Below are 25,300 nucleotides of genomic sequence, written 5' to 3' on the forward strand. Positions count from 1 at the left end.
TACTTGCTTGGATCCTATCATTCATTCGACGAGAAAATAATATTAATTTTGACGATTTCCGAAATTTACTCCGTGCCGGCCTTATCTCCACTCTGCGGATTATTATTCACCGGGCACGAGAACTTGAGCGTTGAACGTTTTTGGGCAATTACTGGCTTCGAGGCGCACTCTCTAAAGCAGACCCTAGCAACCTCGACCTGGACCTAGAACTAGGGTCCCTGGCTCCCCTGGTCCCCTCCCGCTTTCGCTCGGCTTGACCAGCATAACCCCCCCCCACCACTACCATCTCGACGCAGGTACCTCAACTCGACATAAGATACAAATGGCATCTCTACCCCCCAACCCCCAAGGAGACCTCATGAGAGCAGCAAACGTCAACATGGCCGTCGCACAACCGACTAAGTCGAAGGCTGCTTCGAAGCAAAGCAACAATGCCAACCCTAAAGCAAAGTCACAGATGCACCGCCGTTCAAGAACAGGTTGGTACTCCCATATAACTGACTTACACGACCACTTACACCGGCTCGGCCTTGGTCCGTGTGTAAGTCAACTTAGAATAGCAACACTAACAAGACCCCTTTTCTATAGGCTGCTATACCTGCAGATTACGACGAAAGAAGTGCGATGAGGGCACTCCCATGTGCACAGCATGCAAGCATCTCGGTCTTGAATGTGAATACAAGCGACCGATGTGGTGGAGCAACAACGACTTGAGGCGACATCACAAAGACAACATCAAGACGATCATCAAGCGAAAGAAGCTCACCGAGAAGGCCTCCCACACCATCCAGACCTCAGTTAGTTCGCCGCCTGGCTTGTCGCACTCCCTTCCTACCTCTGCGACCTTCTCGGACCCTCTGGATCGAACGAGGTCGGCGTCAATCGACTCGCAATTCGCCTTCAACTTCAACAGCCCGCCCAATGTACAGGACTATGGGGCTTACAACCCACACATACTCCCGTCGCATTCCGACTTCATGTTCAACATGTCTCCCTACGAGATTGACGTCAAGACCGAGCGACAAATGTTTGTAAATGACGTCCCTACCTTAAGGGAATCAACAGTTTCAACCTTCAGCACTTTCCACACGCCACCGCCGCCAGGAACTGTCCTTCCGTCCTACCCCATGGAAGGAGAATGGGCCGAGCAAGTTTTCCAGGAACGTCGCGAGTCGCTAACTGAAGAGACATTAAACTACAACTTTTTTGATTTCTCGCACGGACTACCTACCAGCACCAGACAAGTCGATATCGAACTAGATGAGAATGACCAGCGACTACTAGAGCATTTCATTCAATTCGTGTTGCCAACTATCTTTCCCATCTTAGAAACTAACCAACACGGCTCCGTCGGCTCTGACCTCATCTTGCCTAACTTACAGAACAACAAGCCTTACCTTCACTGCTGTCTCATGATTGCAGCTCAACACTATAAGGCAACAATGAACGTCCAAGGAGAGGAGATTGACAACGACATCATGCGACACCGACACGCTACCATCGTCGCTCTTTGCGAAGCTCTAAACAATGATGAGAACCACCACCAGATCCTCGAGGCAACTCTAGGTCTCATCTTCTTCCAGTCCTGCGTTGGCCGATATGACGATTCGCTCCCTGACATTCCCTGGCACCAGCACTTCCAGGCCGTAAACTCTCTTGTCACGAAATTGGATCTGCCCCGATTGGTTTCCGACTCGTGCGAGCAGCTCCCCCAAACGCCATTTAACATGACGTTGACCGCGTGGATCGATATCCTAGGAGCAACTATGCAAGGGAGAGCCCCAGTTTTTGCACACACCTACCGCGAAAAACATCTGTCTACCACTAACCCATTCCTTGGACTTCGCGAACTCATGGGCTGCGATGACCACATCATGTATCTCATTTCCGAAATCGCCTGCCTCGAGGCCCTCAAGAAGGAAGGAATGGATGACATTACCCTTTGCCAGCATGTACACGCTCTTGGCGACCAGATTGGGTTGACTGAAACCCATGACAGCGCACCCAAGATGCCCTTCAACGCCAATGGCTCTCTTAGCCCGAAACAACTCAGCAAGAACATCACCAGCGCCTTCCGATTGGCAGCTCGCATCTACCTATGCAGCCTAGTTCCCGGCTTCTCCCCCAGCCAGGCTAGCTGTGTTGGCCTAGTTGAGAAGCTCACCACTGTGCTACAACTTATTCCGTCCGGTGCCAGTGGCTTCGACCGAAGCCTCTCCTGGGTCTACCTGGTCGGCGGATCCGTCAGCGGAATGAACTCTAGCTTCAGACAATTCTTCAACGACCGCATCGCTCAGCTAGGCGATGCTTCTAACTACGGCAGTTTTGGTGGCGTTGTCTCGCTACTACACGAGGTCTGGCAACAGGCCGACAACAGCCAGCCGAGTCCCAGTGCGAACGGGTCCACAGAAGCGCCCTACATCTCCTGGAGAGACGTTATGCAGATGAGGGGATGGGACTACCTGCTGATCTAGATTGATCATGTCCCTCAAAGCTGGTCTCGAGGAGAGTAGTCCCTCTCCTCATCTGCGGGTGGCCTTCTGGGGGCGATGCAGGAAATTGCCGCCCCCTTCGCACTGCGACTACGGTCGACTACAACATTTTCTTTAAATTATTACTATCATAATACCCAATAGAGAGAGGATGCCGCAAGGCAACCGGAACGACACTTGGAATAGGTGGAGATTAAGGAGCTTGGATATATCAACATAGTGGACGGCGGAGACGGGCCGTCACATTTGGGAGGTAATGAACCTTGCTATGGCTTATGAGTAAATGACGATTTCTTATTATTGATTCCCTTTACTACGTGTTTACGGCATTGTCGGATGGCTCTATATATACCATTGCATGCATTGGCAGAGGGGCATAGGAGTTTTGGGCAATTTGAGCCATTTGGGAGGTATGGATTCAGCATTTGGTTCTGGATAAAGGCCTAGCATCACTTGTCCCTGGAAGGAAAGGGGCAAACCAGGTTCATAGAGGACACCGTTATGAATGTCCTCGCCTCTCAACGTTTCTTAGGGACTAGAAACCCTAAGGACAATAGGAGAAATATTCATGTTTGTAGCATAATACCTAACACAATTAACGAATAAAAATTCAAAATTCAAAATAATTATTTTAGTCTTGGAATTTCTTTTACCTAGTGATTTGATTTACATCTATTTGCTAACATTAACCCGTATTCTTTGACTCATACTTGCATTAGACTAATTAGTCGCAACTAACAAAAATATTCAACTTAATTAGCTTTTTATTTTATTTTACCAGGCGTTTAAAAGAAAACCTGTAAAACAGAAGAAGAAAAAAACCGGACACCACCAACGACCCCGGAGCAAAATTTTTGCTATCCTTACCGGGCTTATACTCCACCGGAAAACTTGGGCATCTTTTTTTTTTTTACATAGATAGATGCAGAGCGGTGAACGGGAATGGATCTCGTGATCAATGAGTCAGGTGCTCAACGCCCCAACGACCGACGATCCCACATCGGTTTCACTTACATAGAAATCTACCATGTATGTTAGGCTAGTTACTTAATGTAGCTTTCTTCTTCTTCTTCTCCATATGTGTGCTCCATAGGCACATATGCAGTAGATCATTCATCCGTCCACGCAAGCGCGGCGGCCCGCTTCTCTGTCAATTTACCGTATGTAGCAACCCGGTCGAAGGAAAGGCTTTTTCGTTTTCTTGCAGTCCATGTCCACCTTATCATGTATGTAGTGTATGTAGTGTATGTAGTGTATGTAGTGTATGTAGTGTATGTAGTGTATGTAGTGTATGTAGTGTATGTAGTGTACGTAGCTATGGTGGAGTTTCACTTTCAGCTGCATTTGATATTTGACAATTACATACATTAGGTATATAACATAACATGCTTGATGCTTGATACTTGCATGGCTTTTGAGACCGAGTGCAAGGCAGATAGACGGTGGCGTTGGTGTCGCGTGAATGCGGGCAAATTTAAGACATGCACTTTTATAACTTCTAACCGTTACGTTAGGTACCTTACATACCTACCTCCTGTAGATACCTAGATAAAAACACTGTATTACTGCTTTGCATCATCACATGTAGATCGCAAAACCACGCGAATTCAAAGATCTAAACGACTAACCTACATATTGCTGGGTATCATATAGTGGGCTGTGCGGACAATCAATGCGTCTAGACAGGGCTTTCATTGCTTCATGACGTATTGCCAGCTCGCTCTTCTACCCTTGACGAGCTGAGATAACTTTTTCATCCGATCTTTTCAACTTTTGAAACTTGCGAAGCCACGCAAAATGCCCTCACCTATACTAAAAATGTACCTGTTGGTGTTATTGAACTAGACAGGGGACTTTTCGGCACATGAGTAGGGTAAACCAGGATTTTGTCATCTCGGCCGAGAATGAGACCATGGATTGATTGATTGACTGATTAATTGATTGCTTGCTTGTTTCTCCGCCGGCAAGCGAAAGAGCTGATGCGTCATGCATAGGCGGTCTGCACTTGATGGATCTCGTGTAGGAAAAGTCCATCTATGTACTACTAACAACTCCGTCGGCCGCTTCGCACCGGTCATCTCGACCCGACAAAATCCAAGCCCCGTATATTGTTTTTTTACCCGCAGGACGCCCAGTGGCGTATGTAACTACTACATACTGCGGTGAGGATCGTCACTTGGAACGGCGGTGGAATCTTCTGCAACAAAAACCGGGCAACACGAGCTTGTGCAGGTACAAATGTCGCATACGCAGGAATTACCAACGACCCAGTCGGTTACGCAGGGGAGGCGAATCAAAGCCGTCTTCTTCGACTTTATGGGAACGTGTCTAGATTGGCATAGCGGAGTCACCAACACTTTACCGGTAGCTATAGCGGAGGCAACCCGCTCCAGATTGGCGCTTGATTGGCGCGAGGAGTTCTTTAAGGAGCTGCACGCTCGGTCCCAACAGGGCCTACCGCCTGAGGATATTGACATCACACATCGAAAAACTTTACTTGGAGTCCTGGGTTGGGATATCTACAAGGAAGAGCGCTGCCATTTTGTTGGGCTCGACAACGACGGCGGGCCTACAGGTGTTGTCGATGTTGTTGCCCCGGACGGCGGCACGGCTGCTATCGAACGCGCTGTGCGTTCGTGGCACAGTATGGCTCCATGGTCGGATGTTCGCCCTGCGCTAACCGCGCTGAAGAGCAAGCTAGGGCTGGAGCTATTTGTACTTGCCAACGGGACTACGAGGCTCCAGCTCGACCTAGTCCGATCTTCCGGTTTAGATGGTATCTTTAGCTTGTTGTTCTCCAGCGAACTTCTAGGCGTCTATAAACCGGCGCCGGAGGCCTACGAAAAAGCGTTAAGGCTGGTGAAGGTCCGGCCGGATGAGGCCGTCATGGTCGCAGCCCACGCATACGATCTCAGGGCGGCGAAGGCCCTCGGTATGAATACGATGTATGTGTATCGTTGGACGGATGACCGTAGCGAGGATATGGATGTTGTTAGAAGAGAGAATGATATGTTCCTCGGTGAAAGTGAGAACGGAATGGAAGGGTTGTATTCCGCTATCGAGGCCTTGAATTAGGTCTCTAAGTAAAAATTGCTAACTATGTAGTTCGCATCATACATTCTACCAACAAACAGCCTTGCGGTAGGTCGCGAACCAGGTCTCTCGGTTCAGAGGATCCGTGGGCTGTGAGCTTTTGGTAAACGAATATGTTGTGCATGAGGCCTCCTGCCGACGGATTATTGAGGATTAAGCGGCTCGTGTGAGTTGCATTTGAAGAAATGAGGCGCACACCATCGTCATAATTAGGTACAGCACGGCCCGAAGGGTTGGTTCTGTGTTATACTTAACATGCCTAGGTAGAGATGAAAAATGTTGTGGTGGTGGTCTGCGCCTCCAGTCCCGGTTTCTATAAAATGCCGACCGGTAACTCTCAGAGTGAAGTACACGAGTACCTAGTAACAATAGAACCCCCCCCCCTCTCTTTTCCCCCCGGGCTTACAGGTAGGATTTAAACTATAGCGGGTCTTTATTAAGGTCTTACAGGGATTTAGTATTCGCGCAATCAGCGTCTAGATTTGCTAGATTCAAAGCCAAATTAGGAAAACCCTAGTTTTAGTCTAACTGTGCTGGCCAATTAGACACGTATTTCCCACTTTGTCGCGCCTAATTTGAAAGTCGTACTAATACTTTAGACCAATAAGATATTTCAAACTTCTTCTCCTTCTCAACCGCCGTAACTGGCGCCCCTGTAGCCGCCCAATGAGTACGACGTTCAAAGAACGACTATGGGCGATTCGCCTCATGAGAGCCTCTCGTTTTAGAGATTACTTCGTCGCTTAATACCCGCATTGCCTCATCGCGAACATACCTGTTCGCCTAGAATTTGTTGCGTCCACTCAGTATACTCGAATGAGTAGTGCTACGTAATTTATGTAGCGGCTAAGTTAGATCTATTCTGCATCTAACTCTACCATCTCGTCATCTTTGGGTGAAGATATCCAGTCGATCACCCGCTCCCTGCCGCATTATATCGGGCGTCATGTCGAGTACCCCATCAGGTCGCATCTGTTGGGCTAGAGAAATCGTCGTCGCTTAAGTCACGCGATAGAGAATGATTGCCAGCTATGCCATCTATGCTGTTCGGGCCACTGGGGGCCAAAGGGACGAACAATGGTCGAACAAAGTGGAAACAAAGATGTCAAGGAACGAAACATGATTCATAGGCCGGGCATCAAAATTCACTTGTCATTGCTAGGCCATTGCGTTGTTCGTTTTTTTGTCCCATGTCTATTCACCCACACCTTTCATAGTCATTCGACTGAATACTCGAACGTATTCATTGTCTCCGCTTGGTTACTCTTATTACTATTTCTAACTCACCCCCCCTGCCTATCTTAGTCTCTGACTGGCTTTTCTGTGATTGAATTTGCTCTTTTGATACCATAGATATTGTCTTCTACCACGTCCTAGTACATACTTTCACTTTCTTATTCTATCTACATAATTATCTCTTGGCTTTTTATTTCCTTAAGTTATACCTCAGCACTGTAGCAACATCTATAAAAAATCAGAAAACGTCGTATTCCATCATAGCTGATCACCCCATGGCGTATCTCTGGGGTCCTCGAAGGGCTTTACGTCTCGCGGCGGTGCTTGCGACGACTGCTTCAGCCACATATATCAGACCGAATATCCTGCTCGAGAGAGCCGATAGCACCTGTGCCGCAGACTTTACGAAATGCGCATTATCAGGGCTGCCAGAAAACTTCTGCTGCGAACCGGATACGACGTGTATAGCCCTGGCCGGCAACACGACGGTATTATGCTGTCCGAAAGGCAAGACTTGTAACAAGATAAATCCCATAACATGCGATCTTGCGTTACAAGATCCTGCCACAAATCCCGAGGCCGAAATCAAGACGACGGCACTGGATGGAATTCTTGAGACGTGCGGGACGGGAACTTGCTGCCCATTTGGTTATCATTGCGATGGTACGATATGTGTGAAGAACACCGATCAGAGTCAGAAGCCGGAAACAAAACCGAGCTCCATAAGCACGTCTGTACCAACTTCTACTTCCTCACCTGCCTCGGCATCCAAGACAACGACGGTGGCTGTAAGTGAGATAACGTCCGCCACACCACCTCCCACGTCGCCCACAGCACCTACCGCTCCAGATACCGAGCCGACCGACGAACCAACTAGCGAGCCGGTTACTGAGGCACCAGCACCGTCAACAACGGGCACGGCTGATACCGTGAAAATTGTCGGGGGAGTCATAGGAGGTGTTGTTGGCTTCGTCTTCATAATCCTAGCCGTCATTTTCGCGCGGTACAAGCGTAAGAAGCAACTCCAGAGGCGGGAGCAATTGCAGCGCCACGACTCTACGTCATCCTTCGGCAACATTATCAGTGCGCCTGTGCCTCATGCTAAGTATCCGAACGAACGCATAGACTTTCTAGCGAAGCAGCCCCAGTCCAGTTCGCCTCGGAGCTTCACGCCGTCGTCTCCGACGGCCGTAGCGTCGCCCGGTAGTCATCGGAAGCCCGATGAGGGATATGGCGGTTTAGGGTTTATGCCGCCGAACTCGCCCTACTCGCCGTATGCACGGCGCCCGGATAGTGAGATGTCAGACGTACCACGCAGCTACCATGCCTCGGCCGAGATAGGTGGGCTCCGGAGCTTAACAGGCTGGAATACGCATCAGCAGAACGGCGGCGGGAATATTAACAATTATTCTCCCGTCCCGGCACCTCTAGTCACCCTAACACCCGCACGGGATGGTACTATAAAGGGAAAGGGGAAGAACAAAGGGAAGGGCAAAGAAAGGGCTCGAGGCAACGAAGATGAAGACATGAGTATTAATATCTTTGCGGACCCGCGCACGGTGGCAGATGGCAGGCCAGATAGCTCCGTGACGACGTGGTCGAATATCCAGCAGCGGGCTGATAATAATGGTAATGCGACGCCGGTCAGGGGGCAGACAAGGTTGGGAGACGAACTCCCGAGATGGAGGTGATAGACTCCATCGAGTATTACCCTCACGATACGCATAGCAAGGCGGGCATACCTTTTCTCCTTTTTTTCATCTAAGCTAAGCCGATCGCTTATCTTTATTTTCCTTTGTCTTGATCCAGCAAAAATCTAGGATTCGGGAGGGACACTTTTATCATGATACCACTGGGCGGACAGGCAGGCAGAATAAGCCAGGCGGGTTTGCATTGTACGGCGTTGGGAGGGAAAGTTCTTTTGCTTTTTTATTATTTATCTACTAGTCATAGTTTGGAAAAGGAGGGATGAGTTTGACACTTTGCTTCCGCGGACATACGATACGATACGCACCCTTCTTCGCAGAGATCAGAGCAGAACATGTATATTATATAGGTTAGGTACCTTAGTGGTATATTACGGGGGTGGACAGTGCTTTGATCGGCTGTTATTATGCCCTTTAACTATGTGCCTGGCTGGGTGCGCCCTATGCATAGGTTAATATTACTTTCGCTTCTATATGCTTTGGGTTTTTATTGATAGGGATGTTGTCTTCTGCGTGATACCGTGTTTTGCAACTATTCCGGGTTTGATCCATTTAAGTGTCTATCACGCGTGGAAAGGGATAACAACCGACTGGAAAAAAGTATTTATTCTCAAGTTATATAGAGGGTAGAGCAAAAGCTCAACTAAATACCTCAAGTACTCTCCCATGTAAATAAGGCACAGAGATTAAAATCTCAAAAAACAAGAACCGAATCGCGGTTCGTCTTAGTATGCACACATTTAAAACCCAGCCCAGTTGATGTAGCATGGCAACTTTTCGTACAAGCGTCTCAGAGCCCATCTCAAAGTACGACTCCTTCTTCTTATATTCCCATTAATCGTCCATCAACAGCTCATACATCTTCATAATAGCCGACCACCCACGATACAAATCCAAAAAAAAAAAAAAAAAACCACTCTCAACATATTTTTCGGTTTACTAAAACGGCACCAATACTAACCCCCCTTGGCCCGACTCTCCAGAGCTAAGGCTCGTACATAGTAAGAATACGAAAACTTTTTAGGGAAACGAACAAGAGCTATTCATTGCTTCTTCTTGCTGCTCTTCTCAGTCGTCGGACTCGACGGACGACCGCCATTGCTAGTCTTCTCCATATTCTCGTACTTCTCGTACTCCTCGTCGTCCTTACGCTCAGCATACCACTGACCCGCCTGGAGGACCAGCACACCAACAAGCACCAGCGCCAGAATCGTATTGCTCGCAGCCAGGACCTTCAGACTATCCTCGCGCCCGAGAATGATCTCACCGCCGGTCAACGGGTCGCCGGCACCGGCGCCAGGACGGCCGACGCCAACGGTAGTCGGGTCGAAGTCGTCGGACTCCCAGGCGCCGGCGCTGACGAGGCGCAGGCCCTTGACGATGTTAGCGACGTAGACGCCGACGCCGATCAGGTAGAGGACGAGGGAGGCGCCGTCGAACAGCATGTTGGACTCGGAGGCGCGGAACAGCTTGATGAAGAAGCCGAGGAAGCCGACGCCGACCATGATGCTTAGGATGCGCGCGATTAAGGGAGGCGACTGGTGCATGAACTTGAGGTGGATTTCGAGCTGGTCTAGGTACGCGGCCGAGATGGGGTCTTTGGTCCATAGCAGCGGGAAGTCGTACGGGAACATGGCGAAGAGGATTCCGAGGAAGAAGCATGTTGCTAGAGGGGAGGAGACATGTTAGTGTTGTTGTATAGCAGGCCTATTTGTTTGTGTGTATTTATTAAGATCATTTTGCGCCGCGGGGTTAAAGCGACAGCACAGCGCAGCGCAGCAACGATAGAGAAGCAGGATATACATACGTCCTATAATCATAAAAGTCGCAAACGACCCAGACCCGCGATAGTCCTTAGACCGGGTGGTCTTATTCCAATCTACCCACTTATCCGACATGGCGACCTGCGATGACGATGTTTGCGACGCGGTTTGGTGGGAGGTTTAGAGGCTACGTAATGGATAAGATAGGTACCTTAGGAGGTAGGTAGCAGTTGTGTCGGTGGGAAAAGATAAAAAAAAAAAGAGGACGTGCGAAAAATGGTTGATACACGTTTTTAGTGCGAATTGACTTGTTTTATAAGTTTTCACCGTTGATCAATTAAGAAAGTAGGTGGCATATCGTGTTTGCGCTGTTTGCCGCGGCTGAGGGGAGAAAGCTGAGAAAATGTGATTGCAGTGCAAATGAAGTGTACCTAATCTAATCTGTGCAAGGCTGTCCTGTCCCTAAGGTACCTATACGTGTATGCATTTAACGGGGTATTCATATTCCTCTAAGAGCGTCACTTGTAAAACTCTCCGTCGATAGCAAAGTCGCGTATATCGATCGTGTCTATCAACCTACTATCTCAGCTTCAACTATATAAGTGTGATGCGGGATTTTTGACCGTCCCATTCATCCAAAAAGTTTGTTTCCAATTCTAGACGCCCGATTCGTTGAAACCTGTTATCTATATCACGCTTCAATATAAGACAGAATATCCAGTCCCTTTTCCCCCATACTGGAATAAGGGTGTATACGAAACGCCCCATCTCCTTGTGCGCTTGCCGATAAACCTCATATTCCAAGTCTGAAGTATCATATAATATATAGGTACGTGAATCTGACTCAGAAAAGCACTGGCTTCGAGCTTCATCGTAATATACCCAGTTATACCATATGTTGTCCTCGAGATCTGCACACTCTAATACAAGGTAGCAAAGCATACACTCGATGTCGAGCTCCGCAGAGCGAAGCAGTCCAAAAGATTCCCCGTTAGGTAGTTCAGGCACGATCCGCTCCTCAATAAGTTTGATATGATTTAATACATCACATCCTATATTCAGCTCAGCGAATTCCACATTACTTCCTGTGATCGAAGCCCAACTCCACGACGGCGCATACTTGCTACGTCGGACTTGAGGTGTAGAGGGTTCAGTAGCCCATGTAAGCCAATAACTGAGATTGCCTTTCCATAGGCCAGCCATGTATGTGTCGCCGGTGGCTTCCTGGAAAGCCTTCGCGATGCCGGACACAGCAACCAGTCTATCAGACTCTTTTGTAAGCCCACACTTTGTGTAGTATTCCACAATTTGAGTCCAGTGTTCACATAATGTTTCTGATCTCTCTTTGTCGTGAGGGGGAGGATACAATCCGGTAGTATTTTTTTCGAGTTCATGGAACAGCAACCCTGCTTTATTACTCTTAGTATCTGAATACTTTGTCCTGCCCCTTTCTAGATAGTCTAGATATTCTGGATCTTCTAGGTTTTCAAATATCGATTTAACTTCGCAATTGGTGCCCTTCCGGCACCCCCAGAAAATCTGATCTTCAGAGAAGTAAACAGTACGCGTAGCTAGAAAGCGTTCTTGTACGACCCAGCCACGTTTGTTGAGAGGCATTTTCTCGACTTCGTCCCCCCACCTCAAGATATCCCATGCCCACCATAGTCGGCCGTCTATGTTCGCCGCAAGCGGATAGTAGAGTCTCTCACGAAACTTTCTTCGCCTAAAAAGGCCGATATTTGCTGGGTCGGATGACGCAAAGCCCGCCGATATATTACAATGTGAGTAGCGGTAAATATCTATCATCGTACTGGCCTCTCGTTGCCATTCGCTCTCTGAATCCTGAAAGATGCACAACGAGTCGATCCAAATATATCTATAGCCGAGACGTTTAACAAGAAGCGCTGCATCGTGGAATGCTGGCCACGTTCTGTTAATCGGCGGTAATTCATCCAGCCTAACGCCCTTACGAAGCTGTGCCTCTGTGTCTTTAAGAAGCCGTGGCATCTCATCAGTGTTTCCCCAACGATGAGATAATGTCCAGTATACGGGATATTTATGCACAGTATTATGCATAGTATCAGGTTCGGTTGATGTTGGGAGGCGTGCTTCGTTATCGGCACCGAATTGAACCATGACTTCGGCTCTATCTCGCAGACATATCATCCCATCGTCGGCTTTCTCAACGTCAATCACTCGAGTCGGGAAGAAGGTGCTAGTGTCTAAACCAGATGACCTATGATATTTATGGGTTGAGCCACAAGACTTATGGTTAGCTTGGCAGGATGATATCCACTGACGTATCTTTCCTAAAGATTCGTCAGACCCTATGCTAGGGCCGAGGGTAGACCAAGGATGGGCCTCAAGATCACTTAATAGTGCACAAGATAATGTTTTAATGTTCTTTGGTTGTACTAGAGGTTCTGTAACGACTAGATAGCTTATCAGTATATATATATATTAAGGTGATAGGTTATTCTGATAGTATTTTATACCTACATTCGACAATTAAGGTGCTGGCCCAAGAACTCTGAATATCAAAAATTGCGTTGTGATTGTGGTCAGTATAGGCGCTGATACTAAACTTCCCAAACTCGTAATCATTATTGACATCCTCTATACCTTGCTTGATCTGATCTGGAGGCTGATGCATTGCCCATAACAAAAAGCAGATGAAACACCCGCTTTTCTCACTCGCTATAAAGTCGCGATAACTTTGGTATAATTTGATCGTGAAACCAGGTTCAGGTTGGAAAGTAAGTCTGCATCTGTCACATACCTTTCCTTCGTCACTTTCCATGATCGTATAGGAATGCCAGATACCGTCGTATGGTAGGCGAATGCTGAACTCTAAGAACCGTAGACTAAACCCGATATTCAACGAATATTGGGAATGATAAGTTGTTCGTTAGTTACTAGAGAGCGTTGGCAATTTTTCTTCTTTACTTTGTAGGTTTCCGTTTTCAAAGAAACTCCGCAGTGGCGTAGACGAGGAGGCTTAGACCAGACATTGCCCGATGATATCTCTTACAAGATTTCGTTAGCGGATGGAATTAACCAACCACGACAGCTGTTCCTATTCTCTCAAACTGTTTAGAGAAAGCAGCCTAGGCAATATCGGCCCACGCAGTATTGCTACCTAATGGCTTGCAATATGGATGAATAATGACTCTCATTGATTCGCGGAATTGGTATGACTGGCATAACGTGGCAGGGGGCGATGCTTCTTATGTTAAACCCCAATTCCTGTACGATGTACTACGCCTCCACCACCCCAATAAGTACGATAACCATAAAGCAAGTAGGTGTCGGTGCATAAATCCCGCAGTAAGAGCCTATAGAAACCCTATCTTGTGATCTTGAAACGGCACCGCATTGACCGAATATTCACCGTCGAATAAGATCCTGTAACCTGTGAGATTATGATGTTAGGAGCCTAACTTAGTGAGATTCCTATAGCTACACCGAGTCAGCCTCAACTATAGAAGAGGGATTCGCGCTTAGATCGAGATAGAAGCATGAAGGGGATGCATAAGATTCGTTGGCATATGACACTCTTATTGACTGAAAATTGCTTATGGTCCAATTGTCTAGCCCACGTATTATACGTGATTCTTTCATACCCCCTCATTACCCTCGTCCCATATCCCAAGCCCATTCGTAGAAAATAAATTAGTACATTCCTGGAAATATAGACATATACTAGACTAATCTTTTAAATGGATGGGCCTCCGTGTTGAAAACCCATTCGTCCAAATTAATGAGATCGGGCTCACTGAAGATCAAATAGAAATATCTATAGCCCAGTCGTTAGCCGCGGTCTATCTATGACATAGCCAATCTAGACAAAGTGGAAGGAAGAGGGAGATAAATCAACTTACTTCAAAGTTTCACCCATCCAAAAACTTTCCATAGAGTCCATTTTCGGAGGATCGCCATGAACCGTGACATCCCCTAGAGCCGCATTCGCGAACGACGTCTTGGTATTCATCTGGATAGAATCGAACATAACCCAGGCCGACTCAAGTAGGTCTGGGCGACCGGTGGCTCGATATAGAATAAACACGCTCTCTATGGCTTCCGGCCGTAGGAGATAACTTGAGTCGGCGATCTTCGTGAACCCCTTCGGAAGTCTGGACTGAGCAATTATCTCGTCCGCCTTTTCCATGTTATCCAGATCCTGCTCACCAGCCTCCCGCAGAACAGCGCGTTTCCACACCAACTCATCCCATTCACATTCCTTGTCTGACTTGCAAGGTTCCATGACGAAGGTCTCAGGCATTATTCCAAGCGGCATCGCATTGTACGTCCAAATACACCCGTCCACCAACTTCGTGGCCGCTTCTAGATGTTCCGGTTTCTCGAATAGCTTTCCGCCGACTGCGAGCATCCCGCCAGCGAAGCAGACTAGATGCTGGCCTTGGTGCTCTAAGTTTAGGGCTTTCTTCCCGTCTTTACTCCCTATATGCACGGTACCTGATATCAGAATGTCCGCGGTATCCGGAACCATGGGCCGGAAGAGAAGATGCTTAAGAGCGGTTTTCATCGAGTTCTCGTACATAGACTGGTATGAAGGCATAAGTCCACCCGTCATAGCGTACATCTTCGGCAGATACTCATAAGTGCTGTCTGCGAGAGCCCCGAGCCCAAACGTGGTATCGCTGTTGAAATTCACATCTCGAGGATTAAGCGCGAACGGCCACATGCCAGGGAGCTGAGTGGTGCTCTGCTGCTCTTCGAGAGCCTTTCTGATTCTGTCGGCAGCATCATACCATTTCGGGTCCCCAGTCAGCATAGATAGACGCGTAAACTCCATGCTGAACGAACCGACCTCAGCAAGCCATTCCATTTCGGGTGCAACCTGTTTCCCTCCTTTCTTAGCATTCTCGAAGTCCCAACGAGATATCGGCATACGATTAGGCGTATCAAACGCCTTGTATAGCATATCTCCAACTTCTCTAGCCTTGCGTAGCAATCGTAGGTCGCCGCTTAAGTCATAGGCTGCAAGAAAACCTCCCAGATAGCGAATTGCAGTTTCGAAAGCATTTACAGTCTCAATCACACAGGTCGTAAAGTCAATGTTAACCGCAGCGTTTACAGCCTCCTCAAACTCGGACCGCATCGACATAATCCATAGGGTATCTAAGCTGTCGACCAATGTGGCCCCCCAGCCTCCAAACAACTCTTTGGATTTGCCGCTGATAGGAGCCAGCTCATCGCTCTTAAAGGCCCTAGATCTATAAGACTTCCAGCAACGGGCGAACGCCTTCTTAATGGTATCTTGCCGTCCCCGACGAATATTCGCATCTTTACTTGATTCTTTCCCAAATACTTTTTGAATCTTAGGAAGTGTACGTGGCTTGCCGGTTGGCAACTGTCTTATATCCTGGACGGGATAATGCGTGGTCACTTTCCGCCAGAAATAGTTATCATCTTCTATAGCCTTTGCGATAGACAGAGGATTTTGAGACGCGCTTCTAGAGCTAGTTAACCCGTAGCCATCCTGAGTGATCCAGGAATAGTAGAAAAAGAGGATAAGGGACGCGATGACGAAAGGGAACCAGACGCGTCGTCGTAATATCATCTTTGCGAGAAACTAGCTATCTTAGGTACCGAAATAAATAGAAATATATGAGATCGTTATATAAGGCATTGAAATAGCAATTGTTGAAGCAACTTTGTTGTTGTTGTTGTCGTCAGAAGGTAACCAGTTTTACATAGTTAAGGGATGAAAAGATATACTTAGGTTCACTATTCTCTAAGCCTCATTCTCCCCTGAAGTCGCCTGTAGATTCGGGTAGTGATGAGCACCCCGCGTAGGTACGTACCTATGTGACTGGTCTTATGTAATACACGTTTTACTCGTATTTCCTTCGAATTGAATTGTGTCTAATGATTCATCGCGTTTTCATACTTTCACACATTCAACAATACGAAACTCAAATTGTGATAGAAATATCAAACTTTACTTACTATTCTAAGTGAATTTCCTATGCCTATCAAATTAAGTTAATTTTCAACTTCAAAAGGTGGGATGTGCGATGTAATACTGCTTAAGAAATTGAGTGACCTCACTTATCGGAGACTTTGAGTGAGATGACGATCTCATTTCACAACAGCAACTCAATGCCGTCTCAGCCATTCTCCGAGAACACAGGAAATTGTTGGATTCACTCTCTTTTAACGACCTATGTACAACTGCTCTACTCACAGACATACGATACACTTCATATCGTCTATTCTCGACTGTTAATACATATTCGAATGTTGTCATTACGCTGTAAGACACATCATGCTAGGACAAGTCGGGCAATATACACTTCTATTTCTGATGGACTACGTATATTCATCTCAGTAAATATGACCATACTTATATACTACCAGAAAACGTGTGTAACAGCTCATCATCCTCTCATTTACCGGCTCCCGGGGAAGGGCAGCACAGCAACACCTCGCAAACCGTCTACACCTTTAGCCCGGATTCCAAACACGACATCATCTTTACTTAGTGACAATGTAGCTTCAACAGCAGAACCAACATCAAGCACACCCGTCCAAAAAGGTGCGCTCGTAGGACGCCACACCACCTCATAACTACCATCGTGTCCAGTAACAGGCGGATCCCAGTAGAGCGTGGTACTAGTACTCAGAGCCGACGTATCAACGCGCACATTCTGAGGTATCCCAGGCGCTGTCGCAAGACTCCACAGCGCAGCGCCGTTGACACGCGCAACACGCGCTACATACTCGAAGTCGACGAACTCAGGTAGGTCTCCGAACTGCTTCCCATCAGCGTCGACACGCACGTCTTGATGCTGATGCGCGTAATCCTCATGTGGCTCCGTGAACCGGGCTGCCGGGTATCCGGCCTCGAGGAAGGGCCGATGGTCGCCGCCGCGCAGGTAGCGGTCAAGGCGGTAGACGACGGAGACGTTCATGCCTGTGGCCGTATTTTCAGCTGTCTCCTTAACGAAGCGCGCTAGTTGGCGTGCCGGCGAGTCGTTCTCCCCGCCGATCGTGAGGCGCGTCTCCCGCGTCGTGCTGTTCTCGATCGCGAGGCCAGGCAGCCCCTGCGCGAACAGCCGTATCACGTACGGGTCTACGGATTCCCCATTCGTCCCGCCCTTCGGCGACCCCACGATGTCGTTCGTGAACATTCCTTCGACCTTTGGGGGTACGAGTGGAAATTAGTGTCAATCCAAATCTCTCATGGTTGGCTGAGGCTCATGCAAAGGGACGTAAAATTATGGTTTACATCGGAACGTCCAGAGACGTAATTGGGAGGGAACCCGTTTGAAGTTTTACAGGTTTCTACATCAGATACATCTATTCCAATCCAAAGGAAAATGTTAAACTTACATTAACTCTCGGCGTAGCATTGGCGTACGTCTGGGCCAGGAACTTCGCCCCGTAAAGCCCCTGTTCTTCGCCTGCGACGGCTACAAACGCGATACTCGCCTTCGGGCGAGGGTACTGGGGCTGCGATATGATCCGCGCGAGCTCAAGCGAGATAGCAACCCCCGAAGCGTCGTCGTCGGCTCCAGGGGCGTCGCTTTCATAATTCAGCGGATCCGAGACCCTCGAATCGTAGTGCCCGGACACAACGTATAGCCGGTTATCCTCAGTCCCATGTAGAGTCGCAACGACGTCGCTAATGAGCACCGGGAATAAGATACGGTTATTATCGATCTCCTGTGTATACCCTATAGTTTCGACGGTCAGCTTCCCATCGCTGGCGTCAGCGTACTTTTGGAACTCGGCATGGATCCAGTCGCGCGCCGCTCCTATCCCTCGCGTCGTCGAGTTTTGGATTGATAACGTATGCCGCGTTCCAAACGACACCAACTTCCGGATTGTAGCTTCGATGTTGGCCGGATCGACTTGCGCGAGTATGGACTCAAGATCTGCAGACGGCGACTGCGGTAAGTTTGGCCCGCCAACCGTATTCGGGGGCCAGCTTGATGCTAGACATGTCAATATAGACGATGGCTCCTCCGCTCTGGGCCTCAGGAGCACGTTGGCCGGATTACTCGAGGTGAATGGTGCTGCCGCACCGAGAGTCGCAGCAGCAAGCACCGCAGAGAAGGTAAGTTTCATAATAGCGATCGTATACCGAGAGTTAGTATATAGAACCGTAGATGAAACCCTTTATTTAAAGTTATCAATTATTCGTAATAGTTATAGGTATCTTAGACTTATAAGAAGACCCCTAGAAATTCTTGCGAACAATCTAGCGATGCCGGCAATTGCCAACTCCTCTCTCGCCACCGACATCATCGTCCCCGTCGATATCACCATCGCTAGCCTCCGCTCCGGCAGGCCTGCCCAGAAACACCGAAGATAACTATATGCAGCTAACTGACTACCAAGCTACCCCTCTACTCCAACTTACCTATGTATGACCGATGTTCTGATAACACAAATTGACCAATCACCAGCAAGCACGCAAGAGCTTCCTTTTTCCGCAACCACGGTATATACCATGTACGTACAGTAGTAGTAAGCTCCTCTATTAAGACGGGGTATAAGACTTGGCGGCGGCTCGTTTTATGGCCTTGCTATTCTGGATCTGGAAGCTGGAATGGAGGTTATGGGGAAGTGGATATAGGTTGCGTCGGTATTGGAGTGGCACCTCGAATAGGGATGATTCCAGTTGCATAGTAGTTGACTACGCTCTATAATTATCTAAAGAATTATGGGTAAATAGTGTGACGTTATACGCTTAATACCACAACTCCTATGCGCTAAGAGACTAAGATAACTGGATTTAGATGTGGTCACAATATTAATAATTAGTTAAATCAACGAGCCCATAGTCTGTTGGTATTATAAGTGGTGGTACTACGCTTCCGCAACATGCGCGCTTCATATATTAAATGGATTACCACTACAGTTATATTCAGTTTTCCCCAATCAGCTTCCTCACCTCCTAATCTCTTCCCCTTGGTATCATACGCGCCTAAGCTCTACTCAAATAGGTCTTGCGATCCTCCGCGTAGGATATCAAAAATCCTCCCAAGAACAAAAGAACAATAGAAACCTGAGCAATGCAAGGCGTCCCGCCTAATATGATATGGTATCAAATAGCAGGCTGGAAATAGAAGGACTGGTCGAAAATCGCTATGAAAAAAAGTCGGACTGGATTAGTAAAGGTCCGTCACCATCCAAAATCAAGATGGCGAATACAGAGGTAGCTTGCAACTTCATCTAATCCGTTTGAGAAGGGTAAGATGCAGCAGATGAAGAAGTTGTGGTCGTATCGTACAGTCATAGATCTCAAAACGCCGTGCTCAAACGTCGTTAGAGCCAACCGGTGTTAGCGCCAAGGGACAAAGAAAAGAAAGCCGCCCATGCCCAAAATTCCAGTTGCGTCCTAGAAAATGCGCAACAAGTCGAATCGAAAAGTTCTAGCAAACATTCGGAGTCAAAGCTCTACCATGTTTGGGTAAGTTAGCTGGTATAAATTAGAGTCCGTGTAGTCATAAATCCACACCGGCCCCTTGCGGAGACTGGGGGGGCCTCTTTAGAGTTAATTGGCTTAGGGAAAGGGTCCTGGCAGCCTTTTTCCTTGAGCCGTCTTGTTCCTCCACACGAAGCTCTTCGCCAAAAGCACCGAAGCCGTGGGTTGGCTCTTCCTCGCGGGGTGTTTTGTATGCTTCTGATTCAGTATCGATGCCAGCGGATAGGGGCTCATCGTCATCATCGTGATCAAATGCGGATACGGTGGAGTAAGTAGTAGAGGAGGTTTCGAGTTTGTTCGAAGTCCGCGCTACGAGGTTAAGCCTGTGGCCAAGCTGCGTCACCCGAGCCTCCAACGCTTGCCGCGCGTCTCTCTCGGTGTCTAATAAGGCCTTCAGAGTCACGTAATGATCCATAGTAAAGGGCCCCACATTCTCCCCTAGCAAGGTAGGGAGACTTGTCGCACCACGAATGGTAGAGTTAGACGTAGGGCGCGGCCGTCGCGGCGGTGCTGACGAAGGAGGCAACGATCCGATGAATGTATTTCCATCGCCAAACGAATCATTCGAATGCCGGGATAACGTATGTCTAGAAGAATCTTCTATATCGCCCAAGGATGTCATGTATCCTGATGTTTCTGCTGTCATGGGGCGTTTCGGCGTGTAAGTCGCGGATGCTCCTATAGAACCTCGAGGCCGTGGTTGATCGGGAGTAGCAGGTACATAATTGTTTACGCCCGGAATAACTTGGAATAACTGAGAGACTAGTTTCTCTAATTTCTGGTTACGAACTTCCAGAGCAACTATACGATCTTCAAGACCAGCTGCTTGAGTTATCTTCATACCCACCATTGGGCCAAAATGAAAGGGTTGTAGCGGTGTCTTGGGTGGTGAGAATTGCTGCTCTGGGGAGCTAGCCGGCGTCTCTGCGTCTACTTCCACGACGCCGGTGTTGTCGTCGTTATTAATGGTAGACGCATTAGGCGATCGGATGGCTGCATTATAACTTTCTCTCCAGTAGCGGATTTCGTCACTCCGCTTTCGAACTTGAACGTGGCCCGCTATAACATCCTGAAGTTGCGATAAACTTCTCGATCTGCGGCGGTGCGCAAGACTATCGCTCGTGATGGCACGGCCAATGCCATTGGGGTCATCTTCGGCGGATGTATGGTCGCCACGCCCGTGAGTGCTGGCAGGTCTAGGAGATAGACCTATTAACTCCCCATCAAAATCTTTTACGCGTCCGCTTAGGATCCTGTTTGATGATGCGGCTCTTCTTCGAAGTAATACCGGATCTATTTGTATTGAACTGTGGGCGCTAGTAATTGCCAACATATCATCGGGGCCGACAGAATGTGATCTTAGCGCTCTGTCGAATTCTGTAACTGGTAACGAGACGGATCGCTTCGACTCGTTTGTTTTTAGGGCTCGATTCGAAGCCGACTGGTCCTTAAAACATAGAGTTGTTAGAGCTTAACGGTCCTTAACGGAGCTTGATAGTAAGTTGTAGTTATGCTTACATCTTCATGTAGTGTAGAGTCGACCAGTCCTCCAAACCGAGACTCTGGGTTATATGCCTCGCTCGTACTCTTCTTCTTTCTCTTAAATAGTCTACCTAGTGTAGACTTCAGCGTCGACCTTTTCCGCAGTGGCCTATCTATCTCTACATCACCATTGTCGCTGACCATAGAATACCTTACGGTGCTAGAACGGATTGTTCTTTGCTGTTGCGGGCTTGTAGATGCGTTTGAAGCTTGGCTAGGTCCAGACTGTGTGACAGAGTCAGGCTTGTCCACCCGTGCGACCTCAGGAGGGGTCTGCCCAGGTCTCGAAGGAGGTCGGTCTTCGTTATGAGGCTCAAGCTGCTCCAATCTGCCTTCATGAGCAATACCTGAACCGGCGCCTCTAATAGGAAATTCGTCGTCTATTGGGATAGGACCGCTAATTCTACCGCGGATAGTAGCTTGGTCAGGCTGAGCTGTTTTCGGTCGCCCGACACTGGTGGCAGGCCTGAAGATACCCATATTGCTTGTAAAGCAAAATGCGGATTTCACGGAGTTGTTAGATTACAGATGTATCGAACGACGGGGAAGATGATGGGTAGATAATTGATATGGAAGTGAGGGCGACCAGCGATCCATTTCTCTTTTTTCAAAACATAGCAAGTCCAAATCCGCGATTAACCAACTTTGCTTAGGAAAAGAACCGCTTCCTGCATCTCACATCGCCAGCAATGCAGCTCAACAGGATGTGGGCGTCGAGTATACGAATCAAAAGTCGAGAAGGGTAAATTACCCTCGTCGGTTGTTTACTTGATAACAGTGGCAAAAGACAAACAGAAGGATAGGTTACAAAGAGACCTGAGCAGCCGAGCTAGTTTAAGAGGTGGGATACGAGAGGCCTTGGGGCCATTACAGCGCGTATATGTTGGAATGTATGTTCCTTGCGACGGCCGCACGCTCATGCATATACATAGTGAATGAGCGAGTGGGATGGCAAGGCTCTGGGGGGGTTCGAGCGGACGGGCGGTAAACATAGTGTAAGTACCTATAATCCTGGATGGATAAGTGTCAACCCATGAAACAACTACCAATGCATACAGGCGCCGGTGCGAAGGGGGGGGTTTAACTGCACTGCTGCAACAATGTCTAATGAGAGATCGGCTCCAAGTAACAGAAATGGCAGAAACAACAATAGCTAGGTCCGCAAGAGAGCTCAAAAAGGGACTAGGATAGCTAGGATAGGTCGGGATGACGAAGGACCAGGGCGTTGGAATGCTCTGATATTGGCCCCAGGGGTTTTGTAGTGGATGTGGATGAACCCTGTTAGGACCTGCAGGTGCATTCAAGAGGTCCGTGTGTTCATCCGTCCGTGTGTTGGCTGAGATTGTCTTGACGGACTGAATAGTTTATTGGCGTGCGTCTTTGCATCTCGCGTAGGAATAAGACGGGGAGGCGATGAATGGTTGTGACATGAAGATTTTGAGCTGTCACCTGGCATCGTATCGGAGCGCCAACTACATTACTTCATTGTCTCAGAGATTGTTGTATCAAAGAGAGCCACGAATTCCAGATAACTAGGTGAAGATGTAAATGTAAGGATATCATAAGCAGATAATTATAATAATTGTATATTTCATAAATTAAGATAGGGATTAATAGTAGACTTGACAGATTAGATGGACTTGCCTGGGCCTGCCTGGGCCTGCTAAGCTTAGGGTTAACATAGTACCGTACTATGTACCTAGCAGCTTCCTAGCTACAGTAGTATTTGATTTAAAGAATTGTCCAGGTGCTTTCCCCCCTACAGGGGTTGAGGAGTACGACCGGATAGGCGCATACTCAAGCATTGGAATGGGAAGCCACTTACAACGTACTTAAACGCCTAAACGCAGGTATCTAGGTACCTAGGTACCTAAAGGTAGGTACCAATAGAACCAAGCTACGGAGGCTCTTTCCGGTTGGGGGTATACAACCGTTTCGTTTAAACATTCGCATCTTACGCTGACTCGGCCTCGGGTTTAACCTTCATTTGTACATATTTATATAACTACATATAGATATGTAGGTATATGTACCTAGATTGCAATTAGATTCGGGTCGTTCAAGATATATGAACTGTAAACGTCATCTATCTCGCTTCGACGTCCACACTAAATATACTTACTATCAATTAGGATATTCGATCGTATATTACACGCGCTTAGGCGGGTAATTTAGGTATATTCCATGCGAGAAATGTCTATCATATCGTACCTATTTGAACGCTAATAATACACCCAGATTCGTCAGTCGCAAATCACATATTCCGCACAACCTGAAATAGTAAAACACGAACGCAACTTCTGGTCACACTATTCTAAACCAGGAGAGTATCATATTCAGACGTTTCCTTATTTAACTTAAATACTCCAATCAAGTACTCTACTGCATCCCCTCAAACAACAAGTACATAAACAAGTACATACCTAAAGCATGAGCATGAAATCCACATATCACGCACGCTGTATTTGCTATTCGCGAATTCTACTATGCATATAAAACCTCACATCGTGAGGAACATGGCCCGCATATCCGCGAAGATGGTCTAAGGCCGAGCACAGACTGAATAGTGTCCTCAGCTGCAGACACTAAACTGCATGTAATGAAATTCTGTATGTAGCGGCCGACACTAGAAATGAGGGGCCGATTCTCCATTCTCCATTCTCGTCCCTGTTATTTTGCACCACGTCCGCTCTCCGGCTCATCCGTAGATTTACTATGTATCAATATCTATTAGCAGCGGTGCCAAGCTGCCGTACGACACAATATACTACACTACGAGAGGCCTCGACACATTCACGCGACCCATCGACGCTTGCCGCGTTTGATCTTCGAGGGATATCTTGGGGATCGGAAATCCTATGGGCCAGGATCTCCCTTAATAAGATCTCCCCGTCTTTAGTCCGCAGGCAAGACGTCAGCACCGCGGCGTGGTTGCTATGCGACTGACTAATAACATCAATGCCGCAAGGTATCGCAGCGATCAATATGCATCCTAGGTTATGTTGGCACCACAGCACGAGGTTTGAAAGAGGCCGGCACGAGGTGCAACTCGGGACACGTATTCGTTAGTCCTTTAGGATTTGGCTCTAGTCTCGCAGGATGAAAGAAGAGCTCACATCCAATGCGTCTCCTGTAGCTTGCATATAGTTGCTGCATTGGATGTTGTCGAAAGCTACCTTACTGCATTACGAACGCACAAGGCATGCATTGCATGGTACATGTTACCTAGTATCGAGAAACCAACCAAGACCAGAGTTGCAGAATTTCTCCGAGCCGCTAGCGACGCAGGTACAACATTTTATGGCCTGAGGTTTATAGCTCTAATTTAGTAGATCGAGGCTGTGTTAAGTTTACAGATTAACACTTGCATTGCGGCTTTCTCTTCTCCTACCGAGTTCGCCAAGAATCTAACTATTCAAAAATATAAACAATAATATTCTCCAGTTATTCAGATCATTCGGTTACTATTATATCTTATCAACAATATGTTATAGTAGTTGACCAATATGCATCAGGCATATATATCACACTTGCTTAACATCCATTTACTCGGAATATATGCTTCCTAGGAGGTACTTTCATACAAATATAAAAAATACATGCGTATACGAATACTCATGTACTCTTGTACCCGATTTCGGTTTTCTCGTTTCGAGTCTAGCTTGTGGGTCTCGAACGGTCCGCCCCCACCTCCAAAGAGCATTTCTGAAACAACAAGGATCCAAGCTACTGTACGTACCTAGGCTAATCGTCACAGTATCACAGCGTCACCGTCGCATATTCTTCTTTTCGAATACTCGATATGGTATTAATGACAGCACAACACTTCATTTACATTATCCGCATATGGAGATTCGTTATAACCCTCATTAATAAGAGAAACTCTGGGGATCCTTGGTTTCTTCGGCCTTCGAAGATGCCGCCCACCCGCCGCTACGGTCCAAGTATCGCACTCCTTGTCCCTTAAGTGAGCAGAAATAAGTGAGGCAGAATATTCCCATCTAAATA

The 25,300-nt window shown here is 47.6% G+C and overlaps 7 protein-coding genes across 7 annotated transcripts; 3 read left to right on the top strand and 4 right to left on the bottom strand.

Annotated features, from left to right (window-relative positions):
• Positions 1 to 322: 322 nt before the first annotated feature.
• GL218_07205 (Transcriptional regulatory protein pro1) lies at positions 323 to 2,474 on the top strand (the record flags this gene model as incomplete). The annotated part of the gene is made up of 2 exons (XM_033583952.1): positions 323 to 479; positions 589 to 2,474. The coding sequence occupies 2 exons, from the start codon at positions 323 to 325 to the stop codon at positions 2,472 to 2,474; spliced, it is 2,043 nt and encodes a 680-aa protein (XP_033432836.1).
• Positions 2,475 to 4,730: 2,256 nt separating this feature from the next.
• GL218_07206 (Haloacetate dehalogenase H-2) lies at positions 4,731 to 5,567 on the top strand (the record flags this gene model as incomplete). Its single annotated transcript, XM_033583953.1, has 1 exon — positions 4,731 to 5,567. One exon carries the CDS (start codon positions 4,731 to 4,733, stop codon positions 5,565 to 5,567), a length of 837 nt encoding a protein of 278 aa, XP_033432835.1.
• A 1,529-nt stretch (positions 5,568 to 7,096) lies between these two features.
• GL218_07207 (uncharacterized protein) lies at positions 7,097 to 8,512 on the top strand (the record flags this gene model as incomplete). The annotated part of the gene is made up of 1 exon (XM_033583954.1): positions 7,097 to 8,512. One exon carries the CDS (start codon positions 7,097 to 7,099, stop codon positions 8,510 to 8,512), a length of 1,416 nt encoding a protein of 471 aa, XP_033432834.1.
• A 1,058-nt stretch (positions 8,513 to 9,570) lies between these two features.
• GL218_07208 (Secretory component protein SHR3) lies at positions 9,571 to 10,425 on the bottom strand (the record flags this gene model as incomplete). The annotated part of the gene is made up of 2 exons (XM_033583955.1): positions 9,571 to 10,193; positions 10,335 to 10,425. The coding sequence occupies 2 exons, from the start codon at positions 10,423 to 10,425 to the stop codon at positions 9,571 to 9,573; spliced, it is 714 nt and encodes a 237-aa protein (XP_033432830.1).
• A 3,567-nt stretch (positions 10,426 to 13,992) lies between these two features.
• GL218_07209 (Mannosyl-oligosaccharide 1,2-alpha-mannosidase MNS1) lies at positions 13,993 to 15,874 on the bottom strand (the record flags this gene model as incomplete). The annotated part of the gene is made up of 2 exons (XM_033583956.1): positions 13,993 to 14,086; positions 14,172 to 15,874. 2 exons carry the CDS (start codon positions 15,872 to 15,874, stop codon positions 13,993 to 13,995), a joined length of 1,797 nt encoding a protein of 598 aa, XP_033432829.1.
• Positions 15,875 to 16,706: 832 nt separating this feature from the next.
• GL218_07210 (uncharacterized protein) lies at positions 16,707 to 18,387 on the bottom strand (the record flags this gene model as incomplete). Its single annotated transcript, XM_033583957.1, has 2 exons — positions 16,707 to 17,456; positions 17,650 to 18,387. 2 exons carry the CDS (start codon positions 18,385 to 18,387, stop codon positions 16,707 to 16,709), a joined length of 1,488 nt encoding a protein of 495 aa, XP_033433071.1.
• Positions 18,388 to 19,769: 1,382 nt separating this feature from the next.
• Positions 19,770 to 21,772, bottom strand: GL218_07211 (uncharacterized protein; the record flags this gene model as incomplete). The annotated part of the gene is made up of 2 exons (XM_033583958.1): positions 19,770 to 21,197; positions 21,269 to 21,772. The coding sequence occupies 2 exons, from the start codon at positions 21,770 to 21,772 to the stop codon at positions 19,770 to 19,772; spliced, it is 1,932 nt and encodes a 643-aa protein (XP_033433072.1).
• Between the last annotated feature and the right edge of the window lie 3,528 nt (positions 21,773 to 25,300).

Source organism: Daldinia childiae, assembly GCF_008694065.1.
Source record: "Daldinia childiae strain JS-1345 chromosome Unknown Scaffold8, whole genome shotgun sequence".
Lineage (NCBI taxonomy): Eukaryota > Fungi > Ascomycota > Sordariomycetes > Xylariales > Hypoxylaceae > Daldinia > Daldinia childiae.